The sequence below is a fragment of the Rattus rattus genome, chromosome 9 (assembly GCF_011064425.1).
Source record: "Rattus rattus isolate New Zealand chromosome 9, Rrattus_CSIRO_v1, whole genome shotgun sequence".
Taxonomy (NCBI): domain Eukaryota; kingdom Metazoa; phylum Chordata; class Mammalia; order Rodentia; family Muridae; genus Rattus; species Rattus rattus.
In genome coordinates, this window is record NC_046162.1 from 48,751,176 (window position 1) to 48,772,547 (window position 21,372).

A 21,372-nucleotide genomic window follows, 5' to 3' on the forward strand; every position below is an offset into this window, starting at 1 on the left:
TGTGTGTTGATGCATACAAACTGTGGCAAAGACTGGATTGTTTTTTCCTGATTCTGGAAGAGTGGAATCTCCACACTACTGCGTATACAGAGGTGTGGGGGATATTCTGTCTGAAGAGCCCAGGGATTTTGCTAAAAAAATGTTTTCCTTTAGCACTAAGAAATGCTAGGGGTGCCCTCTTGTGGCCAGCTGGGCTATGATGGGAGGAAAATAGAGACCCCTTTATCCCTGACCTTTTTCAGGCCACTGCACAGGCAGCTGTCTCCCGAAAGGGGACCATTCCTTGTGCAGCACCAAGCTTCCAGCAGCAGGCCTACCCGCCCTGAGAAGTGCCCCTGAGCAGGAGAGGGAGGGACTAGGGTGGATGCTGGAATCTGGTTTCTCGGAGAGCCGGCTTTGGAGGAGATTTATTGAGAAGACACACCTGGTGGCATGGAGGACTTCTTCCCTGACTCAGCACGTCCGAAGGGGAGATGCAGGAGAGGCTCAGCCTTGCTCTGCGCCTCTGTCTAATGGGGCTGTTCTAGCACGCAGGCTGGATTTCCCATCAGTGAGAAGGCTAATTGTCACAGTAAGACACATGCCAGTCTCTTCTCTGCCAGCCTTGAACAAGTTTCCCCACCACAGAGGTCCAAATCTGTCAGAGAAATGGGAAGAAGCCCTGGAAAGTCCCTCCCTGCGCTGGTGTTTTAGGACCTGCTTGACTCATGACTCTGTCTCCCTACCTTTGCTCGAAACTTCAGGGAAGCAACCCAGAATTCCCCAGGCTGCCTGCAGTTAGTGGAGAGATGGACAAACATCACGTCAACAGAGGAGTGCTTTCAGGTGGTGGCAAATGTAGTCAGACACAAACCAGGCGGCACACGCTGGTGTGACCGGAGGGTAGGACTTGTGTATGGTGGCTGGCGAAGGTCTGCCAAGGAAGTGGGGAAACTGAGATGAGACCCAGATGGCAAGACAAAAACAAACAATGAAACCAACCAACCAACAACCAACCAACAAACAGCAAACACACACACTACCCTGAAAACAGTTTGGAGGGAAGTGTTACAAATCAAGGGCATATGTTCCAGAGACAGAATGGAAGCCAAAGTGGCTATAACAAGATGCTGGGTCACCCAGGTCCCCGTCTATGGTTAGAAGGGTGATGCTTTTTAAGCAAGAGACAGGTATGATTTGATTTTGTCCTCTTTGTTCCAGAGGAGTGGGGCCCCAGGGGTTGTTACCAGCCTTTCAGGCTTGGGGTGGGGCAAGGTGTGTGGGGGGTGCCCCAACAGTGAAGACCTAGCTTCTAGTGTAGGTGGGCGTCAGGAGCCTCCCCTGCAAATTCACATCTATTCCAGGGCCTCTCACATTTGCCGGTCCCACCCCTGGTCCAGGAGAACCAGTTCTTCTGTGAGCACCTACCTAGAGTTATGCATCCAAGTTTGGGTCACAAATGGGGAGTGCCTGTTCGTATCCGTATGCCTGATCCCGTCCAAGACCGAGCTTCAGTCCTGGCCCCACGTTCCTGGCCACACTCACGTATTTTACTACATCTGGGCTTTTTTTTTTTTTTTTTTTTTTTCTCCTGAGGAACATAAATTTCACCTGAGACTTGAAGCTGGATCAAAGCCAGAGGGGTCACTCCAGCTTTGAGGGTAAATGGGTTGACTTAGGCTTAGAGGGATTTTTTTCTACTTTTTATTTATTTATTTTTTTAAGATGGGTTGTCTCAATGTAGCCCTGCTTGTCCTGGAACTCACTCCACTCTGTAGACCAGGCTAGACCAGGCTGGCCTTGGATTCAGAGATCCACCTGCCTCTGCCTTCTGAGAGCTGAGATTAAAGGTGTGCGCTGCGCTCTCTCTCTCTCTCTCTCTCTCTCTCTCTCTCTCTCTCTCTCTCTCTTGAGACTTGTTGCTACTGGGTCATAATTGGAGACAGCTTTTCAGGGGTAGAAATAATCTTTCTATGCAAGGCCACGCATCTTCTTTTATACCTCAGTCACATTCTGTCTCTCTCCCAAGCCTCTCCTATCCAGTCCTCCAGGATCCCCAGGACCCCCTACCTCCTCATTCCCACCTACCCATCTTACTACTGGATTAGGTTACAGTTGGGCCTCTTATCCTCCGTGTCCTATGATTTGGAATCCCCCAAGGAACCTGGGATGACGTTTCCCAAGTCCTTGAGTCTCAGTTTATCCCTGCCAGCAGCACCCTCATTTAGCAGCCCCCTGGAGGCACAGTCTCCAGGGTTGGGGAGTGGCTAGGAAAGTTTGCATGGATTATTGGTGAGGTGAACATTTGCATATTCAGGTTCTGAGCATCCACAGAGTCATGAGGGTGGCTGAACACAGCCCAGGAGGGCGGGCCTGACCGGCTGAACAGCTCCTGTCCTCAGCCTAGGATGGCGTTGTGCCTAGGGGGACGAAACAGCCTGCCAGCCACCTAGAAGTTAGTCTAGGACCTTCATCCTCAGTTTGCTCCTCTTCATCCTTCTCCTTAACCCATTCCTTGCCTCCATGGCTCCTCCAGAACGTAGTTTGACCCAGCTTTACTCTGTGATTCATCCACCCCCAGCTCTGTTGTCCTTCTCCTCCTCCCATTCTGTTTTTTTGTTGTTCAAGACAGGGTTTCACCGTGTATCCCTGGCTATTCTGGAACTTGTTCTGTAGACCAGGCTGGCCTTAGACTCAGAGATCCACCTGCCTCTGCCTCCTAGTGCTTGAATTAAAGGCATGTGCCACCACCATCCAGGGGCCATTATCTCATTGTTAATCCACCCGATCATTACGTTTCGGGGCTGGAAAGACAGCTCAGTGTTTAAGAGCAAGAACTGTTCTTCCTGAGTGCTTGGGTTGGAGTCCCAGCAACCATGTCAGATATCTCATAACTACCTGTTCCTGTTTAAAAATAAAACAGATCTTAAAAAAAATACAAAGATTCATATTTCAAGAGTCTCCTTGGCGTCAGGTAACACGGCAGGAGACAAGGAGAAAAGCAAACCGAATAAGTTACAGGCTATGTAATCAAATGGATATGAGGCAATGCTGAGGGTACTGCCAAGAGCCATTTGTGATTAAACCGAGCCCCCCTTACAAAAGCCCCAGTTTATTTTCCTTTTCTTTTTCTTTTCCAGTGCGGGGATTAAATCCAGGGCTTGAACCTAGTAGGCAAGCACTGTAACTGCTTCCGGCGCCTCTGTATGACTCTGTGCTGCATCAGGTCCCCTCCCCATTTTTTTTTCCTTCTGTATCTTAACCCGTTTATTGCAGGCCAGGCAGGTCTCAGACGGTAGGAAGGGCTGGTCTACTGGTTCCTTCAGTCTTCTGATGGCAGACTTCGCTGTGACTGCAGAAGTGGTATTGTGGGTCCAGGCCCCGTCGGCCGCTGTTTTCACGCAAGAACCACAGTGCCAGATGCCAACGGCTCGTCTCTTCATTTTGGTCTTGCCACAGAAGGAGCAAGTGTACTTGGTGTGCTGGCTGATTTCAATTTTCTTCACCATTTTCCAGAGGGAGGCACCATAGCAGGGTCCCCGTATTTCCCGATGATCCCGACCTTCTTGGTGCGTTTAACCACGTCGCTGGAACCGAAGCCCAAGCCCCCCTCCCCGGTTTATGTTTCCCCCTTCAACATTTACTGCCACTTGATGTTATTTAATTTCTTTGGCAGTTATGTAATGTTATCTAGCTCCCTCATTAGAATGTTAGCTCCATGGGTGCACAGTTTGTTTTGGTTACGCTATGTTCTCCAAGCCGGATACAGAGCTGCGCGCGCAACAGGGGCTGGTGAATGAAGAAAATGCATGCTACGTGGTATCATCCCAAAGGCAAGGGAGAGATGCTGTCAGGCCTGATGGGGCACGGTGGGCAGCACCCGGTGACCTAAGCAGATTTGAGTCATGAAAAAGTCATTTCAGTTCCTAGCCCCAACCACATTCCTGTTTCCAAACTGGACCTGAATGGCAGTCACAATCCCTTCCCTCTTCCAACCCGGAACTACCGGTTACCTTCTCTCTGTCTCAGGGTCTGACTCTTTGTCCCTGAGTTGGCATGGTCACTGTGCAACCTTTCCTTGATGGTGACAGGAGGGTGACACCGGGGAGGAAACCAGAGCTGGTACTTCCTGGTTGAGCTGCCCTGGGAGGTGGACCGGAAGAGGGCAGTTCCAGAAGATGCTGCCGTGACTCTCTCCTCACTCTCCCTGGGTCTCAGACACTATCTGGTGGGAGCAGAAGTCAGATCTCCCATCACCACTGCTCCTGTCAGCTCCCACCCCTGCTCCGTACCTCAAGGTGCCGTCTGTCCCTAGTTCTTCCCTATGCTAGAGTTTAAGTTTTGTTTTTTTAAAGTCAGAAACTAGTCCTGGTCCCCTGATCTCAATATCCTATTTCAGATTTATTTTCTCCAGATTATTTAATATCCAAAATCATATTGAATAAATAAGCTTGTTTGTCCTCATCGCGGTGGTCAGTAAGTCTCAAGGTCATTAAGTCCCCAGGAGTCTGAGATGCTTGGAAGAGTGGGCTCTGAGATGAGAGATAAGAGAAGGCTAGGTTTCTGATCAACTAAGACCTCATTCGATCCTAACTGTCATTCCAGTTCTTTCTAAAAGATATTTATTTGATGTGTGTGTGTGAGCATATATGTGAGAGTATGTGCCAGAGTTCATGGATGGGGTCAGAGGTCAACTTTCGCAAGTCAGTTCTTTCCTTGGACCATGTGGGCCCAGGGACCTAAGCTCAGATCAGGTCACTAGATTCACAGGGAAGTACACTGACCCACGGGACCATTGCTGGCTCCCTTCTCCTTCCTTCCATTCTGGTGACTTTGTTGTTGTTTCTGGTTTTTGTTTTTTGGTTTTCTGACAGCATCTCACTATCTGGTCCTGGCTGACCTGCAATTTGCTATGTAGACCAGGCTGGCTTTGAACTCACAGAGGTTCACCTACCTGTGCCTCCAGCGTGCTGGACTTAAAGGCATGAGTCATCATGACCAGCGTATTGTTTCTGTTCTGTTTAGAGTTCCTTGGTAAGAGTATGTTCTTTACAAAACTGAAGAACAGCATAGATACAGTAAAATATGTCAAGTGCCCTATAGATGAGCCAATCAGCGGCGAGAACATTCTAACTGCCTACATGGTTTCCCCATTCCAAAAGGACTCACTGGTCTGAACCGTCTAAGAGGTGCCAAGTTTAGTCCGTTCTGAGACTTCAGATCCATGGGTTAAGAAAGCACCTCACGTCTGAATGAGGATGGTATCTTTCACTCCCTATAATCTCTAGGGCATTTATCTGTAAAATACCTTAATCTGGAGACTGGTACAGCTCAGCAGTTAAGAGAACTGCTGCTTTTCCAGTGGACTGGGGTTCAACTCCCAGCACCCACATGCCCAAGTACTCACACATAGACACCCACACATCTAAGGCAAAGTTCTTTTTTCAATTTTAACTTTCTTTCTTCCTTCCTTCCTTCCTTCCTTCCTTCCTTTCTTTCTTTCTTTCGTTTTCCACAGCTAGCATTTTATTCAGATAGCAATCTCATTACACATGGTCCACGATAAGAACTCAAATCAGAAGTTAAAGATTGGTCTTCAAACACCATAGCCAACAACGCCATGTTTGCCTATGATCTCTCCGATATAAAACCACATCCACACCTCAGTGGCCACCAAACCATTCAGCCCGGTTTCCTTAACTGGAAGGTCTTTGAAGCTACCAGCTTTAGCACTGTGAATTATTTTTTTCATGCTCTGAATAGCTGTAGGGATTTCACCAGGGGTTGGGGGAACCAGCTCAACTTTGGCGTAGTGCCAAAATGTGGCCAATCGCGGCGGCCACCATCAACAGTGCCTTCTCCGCCAAGTTATGGATGAGCTTGGCCATGGTCTAAGGTGGAAGGTTTGTCTCCCCGAACCACTGGCTGAATGTCACCCCCGTCCCTTCCTTTCTTTCTTTTTGTGAGATGATGATCTTCCTTTGTAACTCAGGCATTAGAGAGAGACTCTTGTCTCAGCCACCCAAGTAGCTGGAATTTGAGGTATGGACCACCATGCCTGACTCTAGCCTGGTTCCTTCTGAGGGTTTAAGGATTGAACCCAGGGTCTCTCGCACTCTGCAAGTTCTCTGCCAATGAACTGCACTCCCAGTTCTTTAGTCTTATTCTCCTGCCTCAACTTTTCACTCAACTGTCCTCTGTGTGTTCACTAAACACTAATTCACTAATCCTAAGTAAATACTGACTAGGAAGGAAGCGACAGATACCCACTTCCAGCTCCAAACCTTTCTACCCTGGAGCTCTGTAGGGCATCTCTAATCCCTTGTGATCTTTAGTCCTCCCCTAACCCCCCAGCCTCGACATTCTTCCCAATGTGTATGCAGGTCCTGTGTTCTAACGCTAAATAGCAGACGGAAACTGTACAGCATATCTGTATCACACTCCCCATGCCTTCCAAAGCAGGTCACTTCTGATTTTGGCCAAGTTCAGCATGGGTACCTGTCGCTGCAGCCAATGGGGGCGAACGGGAGGGAAGCGCTTATTAGTTTGATAAAGATCTGAAGTCACTGCCCCGCCCCCTCCCCCAACTTCCCGGGGGCCCTGGCTCAGCCTGGACAGCTCCCACACCCTGAAGGCTGCTTCAGCCGCAGCATCTTTCATCCGCCCTCTCAGAGGCAGACCCAGCGCCCTGCCTGCGGTTCCTCCCCATCAGCTCCTATAGGTCTCAAGCTCAGTCGCCTGCTCACCGGCCACTGGTCCGGCCCCGCCTCACCTGCCTGGCTCACATCCCGCCCGCCAAGGGCAGCAGCTGCTCGCCGCTCCAGAGGCATTCGCAGGACAGTGGTTCCCGCTGACTGCTCCATCACTGACTGCTCCATCGCTGACTGCTTCATCACTCTTCGCTGTCTGGCTTCCCTTCCCTACCTCGTTTCTAACTGCGTGGCCCTAACCATAGTGTCCGGGATTGAGCCCTCTCTTGCCTCCTGAAGAGCGGCCATGGCCACCTACAAAGTCAAGGTGGCCACGGGCACTGACTTCTTTTCGGGGACGCTGGACTCAATTTCCCTGACCATCGTGGGCACCCAAGGAGAGAGCCATAAGCAGCGGTTGAACCACTTTGGGAGAGACTTTGCCACAGGGGCCGTAAGTGCGCGCGCATGTGTGTCACCAGGATGGATGGAGGCTTGGGGTGGATGGAGGCATCCCGGAGGTAGCCAGAGCTGGACCAAGGGACTGGAGAACCAAGGACAGCTGTGACGCTGTGGCTCCCAAGTGGCTCCCTAGCTCTCCCCCTACTCTCCATTCATCCTCTGCTCTCTCTTCTCTCATACCTTCCAACCAATATATTCTTCTCCCTTCTTTTTCTTCCCCCTTCTCTCTGAGCTCATCCACTTCTCTCAGTTCTCCTCCACACTTTAAGGTCCCTTTCCATCTCCTCTCTCCCATCCTTACTCACGCTTCCTCCGCCAAGTTGCATCACAACTGGCTGCGATTTGCATTGGATTCTCTGTGACTTCAAATGGCATCAGACCAGCCTGGCCAGTGGGGACCTGCTTTGCCCTGATGGAAGCCACTCTGTGATTTTGATGGCCTTTTGTTCCTATGTGACCTGAATAGGCTCCTCCATCTGTGTGGCCACTTCTGAATTCCTACATCTTCCTTGAGAAGTGGAAGACGGGCCTGGGGGACAGGGGGGAGACTCTGCTTTCCACTCCAGGACTGCAGGATGCTAGGAAGTCCTGGGCGTTGACTCTTTTGTACACAGGTTCCAAAGATTCTAAATAGTTCCTGAGGCTTCGAGTGACTGGGGCCGGGACCTTACGATCTGGGAAGGATGGATAAGATTGGGTCCTTTCCTATCCTGGGTAGGTGGGCCCAGCGGAGGACAGCCAAGTCAGAGGATTCACATCTTCGTCCTCTCATTATCCTTGCTCTGTGCACTCCTTAGTCCCATGTTCTGTGCAGGTGGATGACTACACAGTGCAGTGCCAGCAGGACCTGGGGGAGCTCATCATCATCCGTCTGCACAAAGAGCCTCATTCCTTCTTACCCAAGGACCCCTGGTACTGCAACTATGTGCAGATCTGCGCTCCCAACTGTCGCGTCTACCACTTCCCAGCTTACCAGTGGATGGATGGCTATGAGACCCTGTCACTCCGGGAGGCCACAGGTGAGCCAGCGCCAACCTTATCCTATGCAGCAAGTTTCCTTAACTCCTCTTGCCCAGCTACTCCAGAGTGGCTACTCCAGGTTCCTACCAAGCCAATCAGACATTAGGAAGTCCAGAGACCTTCACCATGACCAGCCCCAGTCCCCATTGCTGCTCTGGGCTCAGCTTGGGGCTACATACTAGAGGAACCCAAGCGCACGAGGCATGAGTGCGATCAGCAACATGCAGAGACTGTTCCCGGATCACTCTTCCCCTTCCTGCTCCACTCTTTCTTGACTCCTATTGGATGCCTGGTGTGCTATAAGGATCTCTGAGACTTTCTGGAGCAGGATTCCGTTTCTATAGTAATATGCTCCCTTGTTCCAGCTGGATCTGTGTTCTATTTAGAAGCCTAGTTTCTTAGCACTAGGTCACTAAGCCCTTGTATAAAATTTTATTGTTTGCTTGAGAAAGGGCCTCTCTCTATAGTCCCAGAGCTCACTATGTCGACTGAGGATCTCATAGAGATCTTTCTGCCTCTGCCTCCTAAGTGCTGGCATTAAAGATGTGTACTACCATGCCAAGCCTTGTATATGACAGTGTAGGTCAAAGAAAAATTTGTAGGGGTTGGCTCTCTCTACCATGGGAATCTTGGTGATCAAACTCAGCCATCTGGCTTGGCAGAAAGAACCCATATCCAAGCAACCAATCTCATTGGCCTTTCTGTCTGTCTGTCAGTCTCTCTGTCTTTCTTTTTTTTTTGGTGGTACTAAGGATTTGAGCACAGAGCCTTATGCATGGTAGATGAGAACTTTACAATTGAGCTATATTTTTAGTAGTTTCCTAGCTAAACATTTTACATACACACATACATTTACATACATATATAGATATGTATATATAATGTTCAGCTAGAAAACCACTAAGAATACATATATATTAGGTGTATATATGTATATATATACTAGTATATTGCTATAATAGTATAGTATATATACTATATAATATATGCACATATATTATACACACATATGCACACATATACATAATATATGTGCATATATATAATGTTCAGCTAGGAAACCACTAAGAATACATAAGAATACATATATTAATATATATGTATATGTAGTATATTCTATATACTATATAATGTATACATATATATATTGTACACACACACACATATGCTAATGGGCCATTATGTGCTTCAGAGGACTCTGCAACCCCAGTGGGATACCTTGGTTTCCTAACAGGATTCACTGTTAATCTCAATAGGCTTTTCTACCCAGCAAGGGTTCCCTGGCTCCCACTGGAGACATTGTTATTCATGCAGGCATCCAGGCTTCTCCAGGGGATGCGGGACCTGGTAGCATAGCAAAGCTGCCTGGCCTTTGGGGGCTGTGTGGTTGCTCCTGAGGGAGAAGGATAGGACCTGAATGCCTTTGCTGCACACATCCACCTCTGCCATAAGCCTTCATCTGACCACTTGAGTGAGCTTCCTAAGGATGACTGTGGCAGGGCCACAAGATGATGTCTTCTCTTATACCCTTGAGCTTCTGCAGGCTTGTCTCTATGTGGGAAGGGACATAACTGAGGATGCGCGTGTCTAAGCCCCATCCTTTCCGAGAAGACTACCCATTCATTTGCCTGTGCTAGAATATCCTCCTCAGAGGAGGGAATAGAGCCTTAAGTCAAGGGAAAGGAGAGGCTGAGCCTGGGAGGTTGGTCTGGGAGGGTGAGGATGTCATTCATTATGGGAGTCACTGGGGACGCAGAGTACCTTCCCATGGTGATAGGTCTGTGTGGCATGGAAGGGGACGGGCAGGGGACAGGCAGGTGATACCAGCTGGCTGGGCAAGAATGGGGTTGGGTGGGGTGGCTGCCACGCAACACCAGGGCAGGGAGACCTGAGTCATCTGCTGGGCCCTCGAAGGAGTGAGGCCCCCGCCCTGGGGATGGAGCCAAGTTGGGGATCTGGGTTGCACAACTCCAGGGGGCACCAGCATTCCCAGAGTGCAACAGAAGGAGCTGGGGCATATGGAAGAAAGGGGAGGAGAGCAGAGAGAGGGCCCTGCGAGACACGGCGGTGCTGTACTGATGACGCACAGCAGCCTGGGCAGTCGGCCAGAGGCTGGAGAAAGGCAGGGCTGGAGTCCCATCTCCATCTCCATCCAATCCACGCAGTCATCTATTTCCTGGGCATCTTGGCACCTTTCTTCTAAGTTTTGGCGCCTTCGTCTGTAAAATGAATGCACAACAGAACCCACTTCATAGCAGACATGAGTAGGCTCATGTGTGGGTATGCACATATATGTACAAATATGTGTATAATAGACACATGTTTTTCTCTTGAAATATTTATTTATTTATTTTTGTCTGATGTGTATGAATGCTTTTCCTGCATGTAATGCTTATGCATGCCCAATACCCAAATAGGCCAGAAGAAGGGATCTCGAGTGTTGGGAACCAAACCCGGGTCCTCTGCAAGAGCAGCAAGTGCATTTAACTAGTGAGACCTCCCAGATGCACACATTAAAAAAATATTGATATTTATATCTGCAGGTTGGATATTCCTTATCTGAAATCGTTGGGTCAAAAGTGTTTTGGATTTTTAAAATGTTTGCATATATTTGCTATCTTGGAGATGAGACTAAAAGTCTAAACATCATTAATCTTTATGTTTTATTTGTACCTGTTACCCTTGGGCTGCAGGTATTTATACGGCATTTCAGTGTACAGCATTTCTTACTGTGACATAAGGACATGGTGTGGAATTTTCCACACGTAGCATTTTATTGGCAGACAAAAAGTTTTAGATTTTGAAGCATTTTTGGATTTTTAGATTAGAAATATCACACACACACACACACACACACACACACACACACACACACGTACGTACGTTTATAGGAAGCTTCTGTCATCGGGGAATTCCTAATCACATATATTACTATTTGTAGTGAAAACTATAGTACGCCAGGTTAGTTCAGTGCAGACTGTGTGTAGCCAGGCGCAGTGGCACAAGCCTCAAGCCCAGCACTTGCTGAGGCCAGATCATGAGTCCAAGGTCAGCTTGGAAAACATACGGAAATCCTGCCACAGGCAAATCATATATGTAGCTTAGGTAAATTTAGAACCCAGACAATGAGGTTGGTTGATTTCTACAGACTTTCGTAGTTTGGATTTGTGGAGAGGGGTTATTCATCTCTCGCATTAGGTTGCTCCTGTGTACCTGAAATTATTAATATAAATACAGTGTGTTGGAAAGTGCCCTGTAACTAGTGAAATCTCCAGAACTATTGGTTACCATGGTCCCAAAGAGGCCATGGGAAACATGAAGGCTATAGCTGGAGTATGGGGGAAATTGTAGCAGTGAGATATAGCCTCCCTCTCTTGAAGGGGGCCTTCCCCATCTTAGCTCCCCCTTCCTGTTAGCTGGCAGGGGTGGGGGTGGGGTGATGGGGTCGTGGGGGGAGGTTTGTGGAAGTGAACTTCTCTCTGAAGCCAACAGGGGTGGGCAGGGGAGAGGGACAGCCCTTGAGCATCCCCCCTTGCCTCACGACAGGAAAGACAACAGCAGATGACACACTTCCCATCCTTTTGGAACACAGACAAGAAGAGATCAGAGCCAAGAAGGACTTCTACCAGTGAGTGGGAGGGCGGAAGGGTCTGGAGTGCTGAGGAGGCCATGGGAGGTCCAGGGGTTGTGGGTGGAGTGGTGCCTCTGTGTCAGGGCCACGAACTTGGTTTCTCTTTGCAGCTGGAGGGTCTTTGTTCCCGGCCTTCCCAACTATGTGGACATCCCCAGTTACCATCCTCCTCCCAGACGGTGCCGCAACCCCAACCGGCCTGAGTAAGAACTGGCCTACCCACCCACTCCCTTCCACAAGGCCAGTGCCTGCCCCCCTGGACAAGCTCAAGCCCTGTTCTCTTCCCACAGGTGGAATGGTTATATTCCAGGATTCCCAATTCTCATCAACATTAAGGCCACCAGGTTCTTAAACTTAAATCTTCGTTTCTCCTTCGTCAAGACAGCCTCCTTCTTCTACCGCCTAGGGCCCATGTGAGTGCTAAGAGAGAGGGTACCTGCAGAGACACCCTCCCTACCCACCCACCCTCAGAATAACGGCTCCAGGTCAGAAAGGCTGGGGAAGATGGGAAAACAGAGTAGAAAACCTGAAACTAGACAGGCACAGAACTAGAGACAAAACACGGGGTTTAGAGCCCCCAGGACCCAGAGACCCCGGTGAGTAGGTGGTCCTGTCATTTTTCCTGTGTACCTACTTTCCTTTTGACCTGTTACTCCTTGCATTTCACCTCTTAGGGCACTGGCCTTCAAGCTGCGTGGCCTGGTGGATCGCAAACGCTCTTGGAAGAGACTAAAGGACATTAAGAACATTTTCCCTGCTACCAAGACTGTCGTCTCTGGTATGGGGTGACTCATCCCACCCCCCCCCAAAAAAACCCCACGAAGCAGCCAGGTGGTCTCTGGGGCAAGAGGCCTCTCCATGGGATGGATCAGTGGGCTCAAGTGGGAGCAACTGAAGGGCCATTTGAGAATGGTGGGCGTACCCTTTTGAGGCTTCTTGAAAATAGTCATCCCGTGTCTCTCTGGACATTCGACGCAAAGCTGGGGGCTTCATGCTCCTTCCAGGGTCATCTCTATGGCCATTGTTGTCTTTTTGATGTTTCTCCATCTCCGGGTGGTGGGGTGGGGTGGGGTGTGCTGCTGGGTTTCGTTGTGACATTCTACGCTATTCTCCCAGAGTATGTGGCCGAGCACTGGACTGAAGATTGCTTCTTTGGGTACCAGTACCTCAACGGCATCAACCCAGGCCTGATCCGAAGATGCATGCAGATCCCAGACAAGTTCCCAGTTACAGATGAAATGGTGGCCCCATTCCTGGGTGAAGGAACATGCCTGCAGGCAGAGCTGGAGGTGAGGCCCTGTCTGGCTTGCCCTGGGCATCATCTCCATGCCTCTCCGTCGACAAGGTCCATTGAGCCACACTTATGCCCACATCTCTCATTTCTATAACCTTTCCAGCCACTGGGCCTTGGGGTCAGTGCCCTCTGCACTTAAGGCCTGGTGGGTAGGTGCCCTATCTTAGTGACTACCTGCTTGCCCATTGTGATTCCCCTCCAGAAGGGGAATATTTACCTGGCTGACTACCGCATCTTGGATGGCATCCCCACGGTGGAGCTCAATGGTCAGAAGCAGCATCACTGTGCCCCGATCTGCTTGCTGCACTTTGGTCCCGATGGTAACATGATGCCTATTGCCATTCAGGTAGGAAGGGAAGGTCTGGGTGGAGCTACTGTGTGAGCATGAGGCCAGTGCTGACCCCGTATGCACACATATCCCTCTGTGTAGGTTTACAACTGTGTAAGCCCTGTACTTGCTCATATATGGGCAACTGTATGTCCATGTCAGTGTGTATGCGTGTGTAAAGGCCTGTGTACAACCTTGTGTGTGCATCTGAGAATGTGCCCATGTGTACACATAAACCGATCCGTGTGTGGCCACAGGGAGCCTGGGATGAACCCATCTTTTACACCATTATACTTTGTGCTAAAATATGAATGAGTGCCCTGTGGTACACTCACTGTGGTCCCTAGGTGTACAGTGTGTGTGCTGTGGCTGTGCAGAGATGACCAGATGTCTCTGGGCTGGGAGGTTGGAGCTTGCCTTGTTGATGGCGTTCATCCATTCTCCTGCAGAGCAACCTCTGTGCAGCACTGAGGGATTCAGACTCAGTAGCTTCCAAGTAGTCTGGTCTGATGGGAGAAACTGAGGGGTTCCTTCCTCACGGATCCGCACAGGATCATTTACAAACTAGGAAAAGGTTCTTCTCTGGAGGTATCAGCCAAGCCCTGATAAGTGGAACATGTAGGTTAGATTTCAATGATAGCTTCCCCTCCCTCCAAAGTCCAGGAGCTGGGCAACCTTGACCTTGTATAGTGCCTGGTGGCTATGAAGGTTGTGGTAGGCAGGATTATTAGAAGAGGGAGTTTCCGAGCCAGCCCCATCCCCCTGCTGTTACTGCATTCCCTCCCTGGATCTTTTCTCCTTTTCTTCCTCTTCCTCTTCCTCTTTTTCTTTTCTTCCTTCTCCCCCATCTGTTCTTCTTTCCTCCCCCTCTTCCTTTCTTCAGCCAGGAGCTTACAATCTTGTCCCAGCTGGCCTAGAGCTCGCTGTGTAGACTAGGCTGGCTTGGACCATATAGAGAGCCATCTTCCTCTGCCTGCAGAGCGCTGGAATTCAGCGTGTCACCACGCCGGCCAGAGTTGCCTGCTGCTTCTTTCTTCTTCCTCCTCTTTCTCCTCTCGCCCTTCCTTGTCCTCCTCCTTCAGTTTTTGAGACAGGGTTTCTCCGTCACCCTGGCTGTTCTTTAGACCAGGCTGGCCTCAAATTCAGAGACCCACCTGCCTTCTTAGAGAAAGAGGGAGCTGCTGTGGAGAGACAGGTCCAGGAATTTGCTTCAGACACAGGGCACAAAAGCAACCGTGGGGAGAGAAGGACCCTGAGATGCTCAAAGACAGAAGGACCAGAGTACAGAACGCTTGTCTTCTTCAGGGGAGGATCCTGCCAGGTTCCTTCTCTCACCAACCCTCCTGCTTTCCCCACCTCTAGCTCAGCCAGACTCCTGGGCCTGATTGTCCCATCTTCCTGCCTAATGATTCTGAGTGGGACTGGCTGTTGGCTAAAACATGGGTACGCTACGCAGAGTTCTACAGCCACGAGGCCGTTGCCCACTTGCTGGAGAGTCACCTCATCGGGGAAGCTTTCTGCTTGGCCCTCCTGAGGAACCTGCCCATGTGCCACCCCCTGTATAAGGTAAAGGTTTAGCGGGAAGAGGGTCCTGAAAGCTTCCGCCCCAAGGGGAGAGAGAGGGTTCAGTGAACCCTGGGAGGCATCTGGAGATCCCCAGAGACTTCCCAAAGTGAGGATGTCTGATGTGCAGGAGTGGGAGCAATTTTAGCTCTCCTCACTGTCCTCCTTGCCTTCCTGTCCAGCTCCTCATTCCTCACACTCGCTACAACGTCCAGATCAACAGCATTGGGCGGGCCCTCCTTCTCAACAAAGGGGGTCTCTCTGCCAGGGTAAGACTCTTGCCCCTGACCCCAACAACGTAGCTGTTTTCCTCTGGTCTTTGTGATTAGTCTTAAAGCAGAACTTTCACTTGGGAGTGGGGGGCTGGAGAAACGGAGACATGGAGAATGGTGGTTAAGAGCACTGGCTGCTCTCCCAGAGGTCCTGAGTTCAATTCCCAGCAACCATGTGGTGGCTCACAACCACCCTGTAAATGGGATCTGATGCCCTCTTCTGGTGTGTCTGAAGAGAGCGACAGTTCATGTGTGTGCACACGCACGCGCGCACACACACACACACATAGAGAGAGCAAAAATCTTTAAAAACAAAATACAGGATTCTGGGAGTGGGGCAGTGGGTAGTGTTTGAATTGGAGCCATCTGTGGTAAGAGACAGGGCTCGGAATGTAAGGGTCCCTGGACCTCAGGCAGGCTGGGTCTAGGGTAAATCCTGGAGGGACTGAGGTAATGCTGCCTTTAGGCCTCAGGCCCAGGAGGCAGATGCTTATGTAGTTCTTTCTCCCTCAAGGCCATGTCCCTGGGCCTAGAGGGCTTCGCACAGGTGATGGTTCGGGGTCTGTCTGAGCTCACCTACAAAAGCCTCTGCATCCCCAATGACTTTGTGGAGCGCGGGGTTCAGGATCTGCCTGGGTATTATTTCCGTGACGACAGCTTGGCGGTGTGGTACGCCATGGAGAGGTGAGGTGGGAAGAGCTGCAGGTGCTACGCAGGTGGACAGACACCTGGGGTATTGAAGGGGTACGGGGACTTCTAGGGACTTGGGCTTGAGGGTTACCTGGGGTTTGGGGTTGTTCATACATCTGCCTCCTGGGCCTGAGGGACCCCATTATCCTTGCTTTGGCCTCTAGCCCATCGCTGCCGGACAGGTCCCCAGGCCCTTTCTGGGCTCTGAGCTGCTTTAGGGCCTCCCTTGGCTCTTTCTGGGCAGTGCTCTGAGCAGTTCTGACCTTGTCCATAACTCTCTCCACCTGCTCCACAGGCCTTGCTACTACAGGTCTGGGGTGGCGACTCTGAGGCCAGCCAAAGCTAGGGTGACCTGGGGGCTGTGGGAGAAACTTTAACTGGCTCCACCTCCCGTGCAGGTACGTGACAGAGATCATCACTTATTATTACCCGAATGACGCAGCTGTGGAGGGCGACCCGGAATTGCAGTGCTGGGTGCAGGAGATATTCAAGGAGTGTCTCCTGGAGCGTGAGAGCTCAGGTACGGGTGTGGGAGCTCGGACGAGCCTGGGGCTTAAGGAGCACCTCAGGCATGTCCTCCATGATTTTCCCGGCTTGCACTTATCTCACCTGTGGCTGAAGAAGGCCCAAACACTGTCCTAGGATCTTCACAGAGACTTGCTCTGGGCCACAGAGCAGCAGCTGGGGGCACACACTTGGTCAATGTTTAGCAAAGCAGCTATGATGTGCGGCTGCCAGCTTCTGAGGGGGGGAAGGGGAACAAGACAGGTCCTGGTGCTGTCCTCAGGATGTTCATGGACTGGGCTGATGGTTTGAGCTAATAGGCATCTCCACTATGGTAGAACCAGAGCAGTTTAGGGGAGCCTGAGGCAGGGATGAGGGAATCTGGAGGATCTGGAGGGGCAGCTCATTCAGCTTGGAATGGTGGATGCGTGGCAGGCGTTGGGATGCATGGTCTGGGTGAAGCTGGGCTTCTTGGGTGACATTTAGCAAGAGCTGTGTACCATGAGGTCAGCATGTGTCCTTTCCTGACGCAGGGGCACATGGAGGCTGGGCTTCTGGGTATGGGCTGCATGTGGAGAAGCCCGAGGAGGTGGGGACCTGTCCTGCTGCAGCTAGCTGAGGCTGGAGGGAAGCAGACTCCTGGTGGCAGATACCAAGCCACACGCCCCGGTTAAAGAGTTTGGAACAGGGTTGGGGATTTAGCTCAGTGGTAGAGCGCTTGCCTAGCAAGCGCAAGGCCCTGGGTTCAGTCCCCAGCTCGAAAAAAAAAAAAAAAAAAAAAAAAAAAAAAAAAAGGAAGAGTTTGGAACATTCCTGAGTGAGGACACTGGGAGTTCTGCAAAAGGATCAGACTTATGGGTCAGAATATCAGATCACGCAAATGGACAGGGCAGTTTTGGACGATGTTCTGAAATCCAGGAGGGAGTGACAGGGACTTGGGGAGGATAAGGGCTGTGAGGACGCAGAGAATTCCAGAGTGAGCTAAAGGCTGGAAGTGACTGAACTCAGTCCTGCCTGGCTTGGGGAATCCGGTTTTGTTTTTGTTTTTTTGGCCACAGGAGGGCAGAGCTCTTTGAGGGAGCCGCAGCAGCCAATTGGACTATTGACAAGATATGGGGAGCACCCTCTGCTGGGAGGCATAGTCCAGGACTAACACTGCACGGTCTGTTCCACAATCCCTCAGGTTTTCCCACCTGCTTGCGAACTGTACCTGAGCTGATCGAATACGTCACGATGGTCATGTACACCTGCTCAGCGAGGCATGCAGCTGTCAACACAGGCCAGGTACCGGTGCTCGCCAGTCTCAGCCCCTGGACTCCCAAACAGGCCCCGCCCACCTGCAGGCCCATCAGGGAAACCAGCACCATCGATCCAAACCACGGCCTTAGGGGCAGGGGTCCAAATCAACCGTCGGAGAGGATTGCCCAGGTTTGGTTGGTGGGAACTGAATGTTTTCTCATCCAGAAAACATCTTCTACTCCACTCTAGTTGGAATACACTTCTTGGATGCCCAACTTCCCGTCATCCATGAGGAACCCGCCGATGCAGTCCAAGGGGCTGACTACTTTGCAGACATTCATGGACACTTTGCCAGACGTGAAGACCACATGCATTGTGCTCTTGGTGCTCTGGACTCTCTGCCGGGAGCCTGATGACAGGGTGCGGGGGCTCTTGGGCATCGGAAGGCGGGCGGCAAGGATGATTGAGGGGCGTCGGGAACAGGGAGCAGTGGGAGGCAGCAGAAAGGATTGGGTAGATGGCGTGTCTTTGTCCCAGCATCTGGTTCTCTGTTCTGCAGCGGCCACTTGGCCACTTCCCGGACATCCATTTTGTGGAGGAGGCCCCTCGGAGGAGTATGGAGGCTTTTCGTCAGAACCTCAACCAGATCTCTCACAACATCCGCCAGCGCAATAAGTGCCTCAACCTCCCGTATTACTACCTGGACCCGGTGCTGATCGAGAACAGTATTTCCATCTAGTCTACCCTTCTGCCTTCCCTCGCCACACAATGCCTCCTGTTTTCCAATAAAATCACTTCAAACATTGTCCTGGTCTGAGAGCATGTGGAGGTTTACTGGGCAGCAGGTTGTGATCAGGGGTGGGGAGCTTGGGAGGGTCGTCAGTGATCATCACATTCTCGGACACATTGTTCTTTGCCATCCAGGTAGGCATAGGGCAGCACCAGGTTCCATTTCCAGGTTCTAGTGCTAGGCAGCCCTGGAGATTTGGCCAGGCTGCCCCTCCTGTGGAGTCCCCTCAGTGTAGTGCTTGTCTGTGTAGGTACCCAGGTACTGCTGAGGGCAAGAAGGGAGGAAAAAGGCTGGGATTTGGATCTTAGCTTTGAACTTACAGTTCTGGTCCTTCTGAAGTGCCCTCCTACAGAGACTTAGTCTACCCAGTGCCTACGTAAAGAAGCCAGATCCCAAGGTGAATCCAATCTGAAACATAAACCAAGCACCACTCCAACAAAAGACCACCAGCCTACAAGAAACCTGAACTGCCCAAGCTACAGTCATCAAAACTCAGCCGGGACTCAGCTCCATCTACTAGGAAGCCGGATCACCCTAAGCCTCCCCTCCCCACAAGCTCCCTTAGGTCACTTGGAGGAGCTCACCCTGATGAGGGCATTCGTCAAGTGAACCACTGTCCCTCTGGTCGTCTTCCTTCTCTCACCTGTCATCTCAGGACTCCCTCCAGTGCCCACATTGGGCTTTGCCTCCATTCGCTGTCACTGCGTTACCAAAGCCCACTCTAGCATTCGTGACAGCTCACAAAAGCTGGGAACCTGGAACACAAGAACCTGGTACATGGCACTGACCTCAGGAAGTGAGGCTGCTGGGTGGGAGTAGGGAGGGGGGTAGCTGTAGGAATATTGGCCATCCAGGAACTGAAGTCAAGCTGATACCCCAAGTTTAGTCAGTACAGAGCACTGATGCTGTGCTCAGTCCCCTCCTGTGATGCTGTTTACCACCCGGTCACTGGCCACTGAACAACTGAATTCGGTAAGATCAGATGAAGCCGGGGCAGCTGGGTACATGGAAAGCAGTAAGGAGGGGCCAATAGATCCATCAGCCAGGCCCTTCTGGCCCCAAAGAGTATACAAACAGTAAAGACCTCTGTTAGCCACTCTCAGAGAAACCAAGATACAAAGAAGCTTTTCCGGTAAGCCCGCCCACCTGGACAAAGCAGAGATCACTGGGGCTGCCGGGAAAGGGCTATCTATCTAACCCGAGCTGCCCGTGGGCTGTGCGGTGTGTTCCAGGCTCCCAGCTTTTGTGAGCTGTCACGCCTGCTAGAGTGGGCTTTAGTAACACAATGGTTTTTAGTTATATCTGTTCCTGTAAATAATTCCAATAAAACTCATTGGTTTACCAAATTGGAGTTTGGTGGTACCCATGCTTGTACTCTGGTCTGTTGTGGGCTTTCTTTCAGTGTGATGCAGTGTGTGTGTGTGTGTGTGTGTGTGTGTGTGTGTGTGTGTGTGTTGCATCTCCCCAGGAAAACCTGTCACACAGCAGGGGGCTGGCCAGAGGTAGATGCTTCACCTAAGATCAGACTCAGAAACCCTCATAGAACTACTCTGGTGTTGGAGAGACAGATGGTTCAGCACTTGAGCACCCGCAGGGGTTCATACCTATGCAGGACTCCAATTCCGGGGGATCTGATGCCACCTTCTGACTCCATAGGCACTAGGCACACATGAGGTGCACAGACATACACGTGAGCAAAACATACATATAAAATAAATCTAGAAAACCTCCCGGGGGCGGGCGGCAGGGGTGGGGGGGGGGAGGTCTGGAGCTCTGAGTCCCTACCCCCTCTCCCGTTGTTGGGAACAGAGGTTGACGGCATCACTCACAAAGCATGCTGACTAACAGCTGGAGGGCATCACTGCTACCCAGGGAAGAGGGCTGGAAGTAGCTGCCCTGAAAAAGAGGAAAGGCAAGCCAAGGAGGGAAACCCGGCCAGCTCCACTGGCTGTGCTCTGCTTACAGATGTGTTTTGATTGGCTGACAAGGTTTATCTTATTTTGCTTTCTGTATTCAAATGACTTATCAGCATGGAAATAGAAAGAGCGGGAAGGGAAGGAAGATTCAGGCTTGGGGGAGTCTGTACATTGATCTGTTTGAAAAAGCAAAAACCTAAATGGAACAATATCTAGAGAGCTTGGAGAAGTGCTTCAGGGGTGATGTCTGCTTGCCCAGCTGAGCAGTGAGGACTACAGTTTGGATCCAGCACCCTTGTCACAAGCTGGAGAGCCCACACGTGCTCTAACTCCAGTTCTGAGGGATCTGGTGCTCTCCTTTGGCCGCTGCGTGTACACGGGCATATCCACCTGAACACACATGAGCATACACACACACACACACACACACACACACACACACACACACACACAGGCACGCCATGTGAGTCTCCTGAATAGTAGTAGCCCTGTCATAATACCAGGGAGTACAGAGGTCCTTAGGCAGGCTGATGGTGGATGTGGGGACCGAAAGGGGACCATATGTCCAGAGTGAAGACAAGAGCTACGTGTGACTAAGGACTCACCTAGTGTGAGTAGTGCATCCCCAGGAAAGCCTTAGACAGTGGAAAGTGAGCAACCGTGGAGCGGAGGCTGTATGGGGTGAACATTCACACTCTGTACCCCATACCAACAATCACACTAACAGTTCACTCTCAGAAAGCATGTCTGCTTCACTTGCGTCTGATATTAGGGCTTTGCAGTTAGTTGTGTGTGTGTGTGTGTGTGTGTGTGTGTGTGTGTGTGTGTGTGTGTGTGTTTGCAGTTAGTTTTAACAACAATTTATGAGACAGGTAGCTGAATGTCCTACATTGTCACATGAGAAGTTAAGAAACTTACCCAAGGTCCCACAGCTGGGAAAAAGGAGGTGAGGCAGGAAGGTCTTGAGAATTTAGAGAAGGGTTTATGCAGGGGTA

General features: G+C 50.8%; 1 protein-coding gene and 2 pseudogenes across 1 annotated transcript; 1 reads left to right on the forward strand and 2 right to left on the reverse strand.

Moving 5' to 3' along the window:
• Positions 1-804: 804 nt before the first annotated feature.
• Positions 805-4,972, reverse strand: LOC116910303 (annotated as a pseudogene).
• Positions 4,973-5,575: 603 nt separating this feature from the next.
• Positions 5,576-5,867, reverse strand: LOC116908520 (annotated as a pseudogene).
• A 967-nt stretch (positions 5,868-6,834) lies between these two features.
• On the forward strand, positions 6,835-18,431 carry Alox12b (arachidonate 12-lipoxygenase, 12R type). The gene is made up of 15 exons (XM_032913335.1): positions 6,835-7,122; positions 7,945-8,149; positions 11,697-11,778; positions 11,892-11,984; positions 12,072-12,194; positions 12,456-12,559; positions 12,898-13,070; positions 13,278-13,421; positions 14,766-14,969; positions 15,149-15,235; positions 15,753-15,922; positions 16,327-16,448; positions 17,616-17,716; positions 17,921-18,091; positions 18,231-18,431. The coding sequence occupies exons 1-15, from the start codon at positions 6,976-6,978 to the stop codon at positions 18,408-18,410; spliced, it is 2,106 nt and encodes a 701-aa protein (XP_032769226.1). The 5' UTR covers positions 6,835-6,975; the 3' UTR covers positions 18,411-18,431.
• The last annotated feature ends 2,941 nt before the right edge of the window (positions 18,432-21,372 follow it).

Bases quoted from the DNA above. Each gene is read 5' to 3' on its own strand.
- Alox12b (XM_032913335.1), top strand. From the start codon at position 6,976: ATGGCCACCTACAAAGTCAAGGTGGCCACGGGCACTGACTTCTTTTCG. The intron at 12,195-12,455 runs GTGAGTGCTAAG...TTCACCTCTTAG, and splicing joins TTCTACCGCCTAGGGCCCAT to GGCACTGGCCTTCAAGCTGC. The intron at 13,071-13,277 runs GTGAGGCCCTGT...ATTCCCCTCCAG, and splicing joins GCCTGCAGGCAGAGCTGGAG to AAGGGGAATATTTACCTGGC.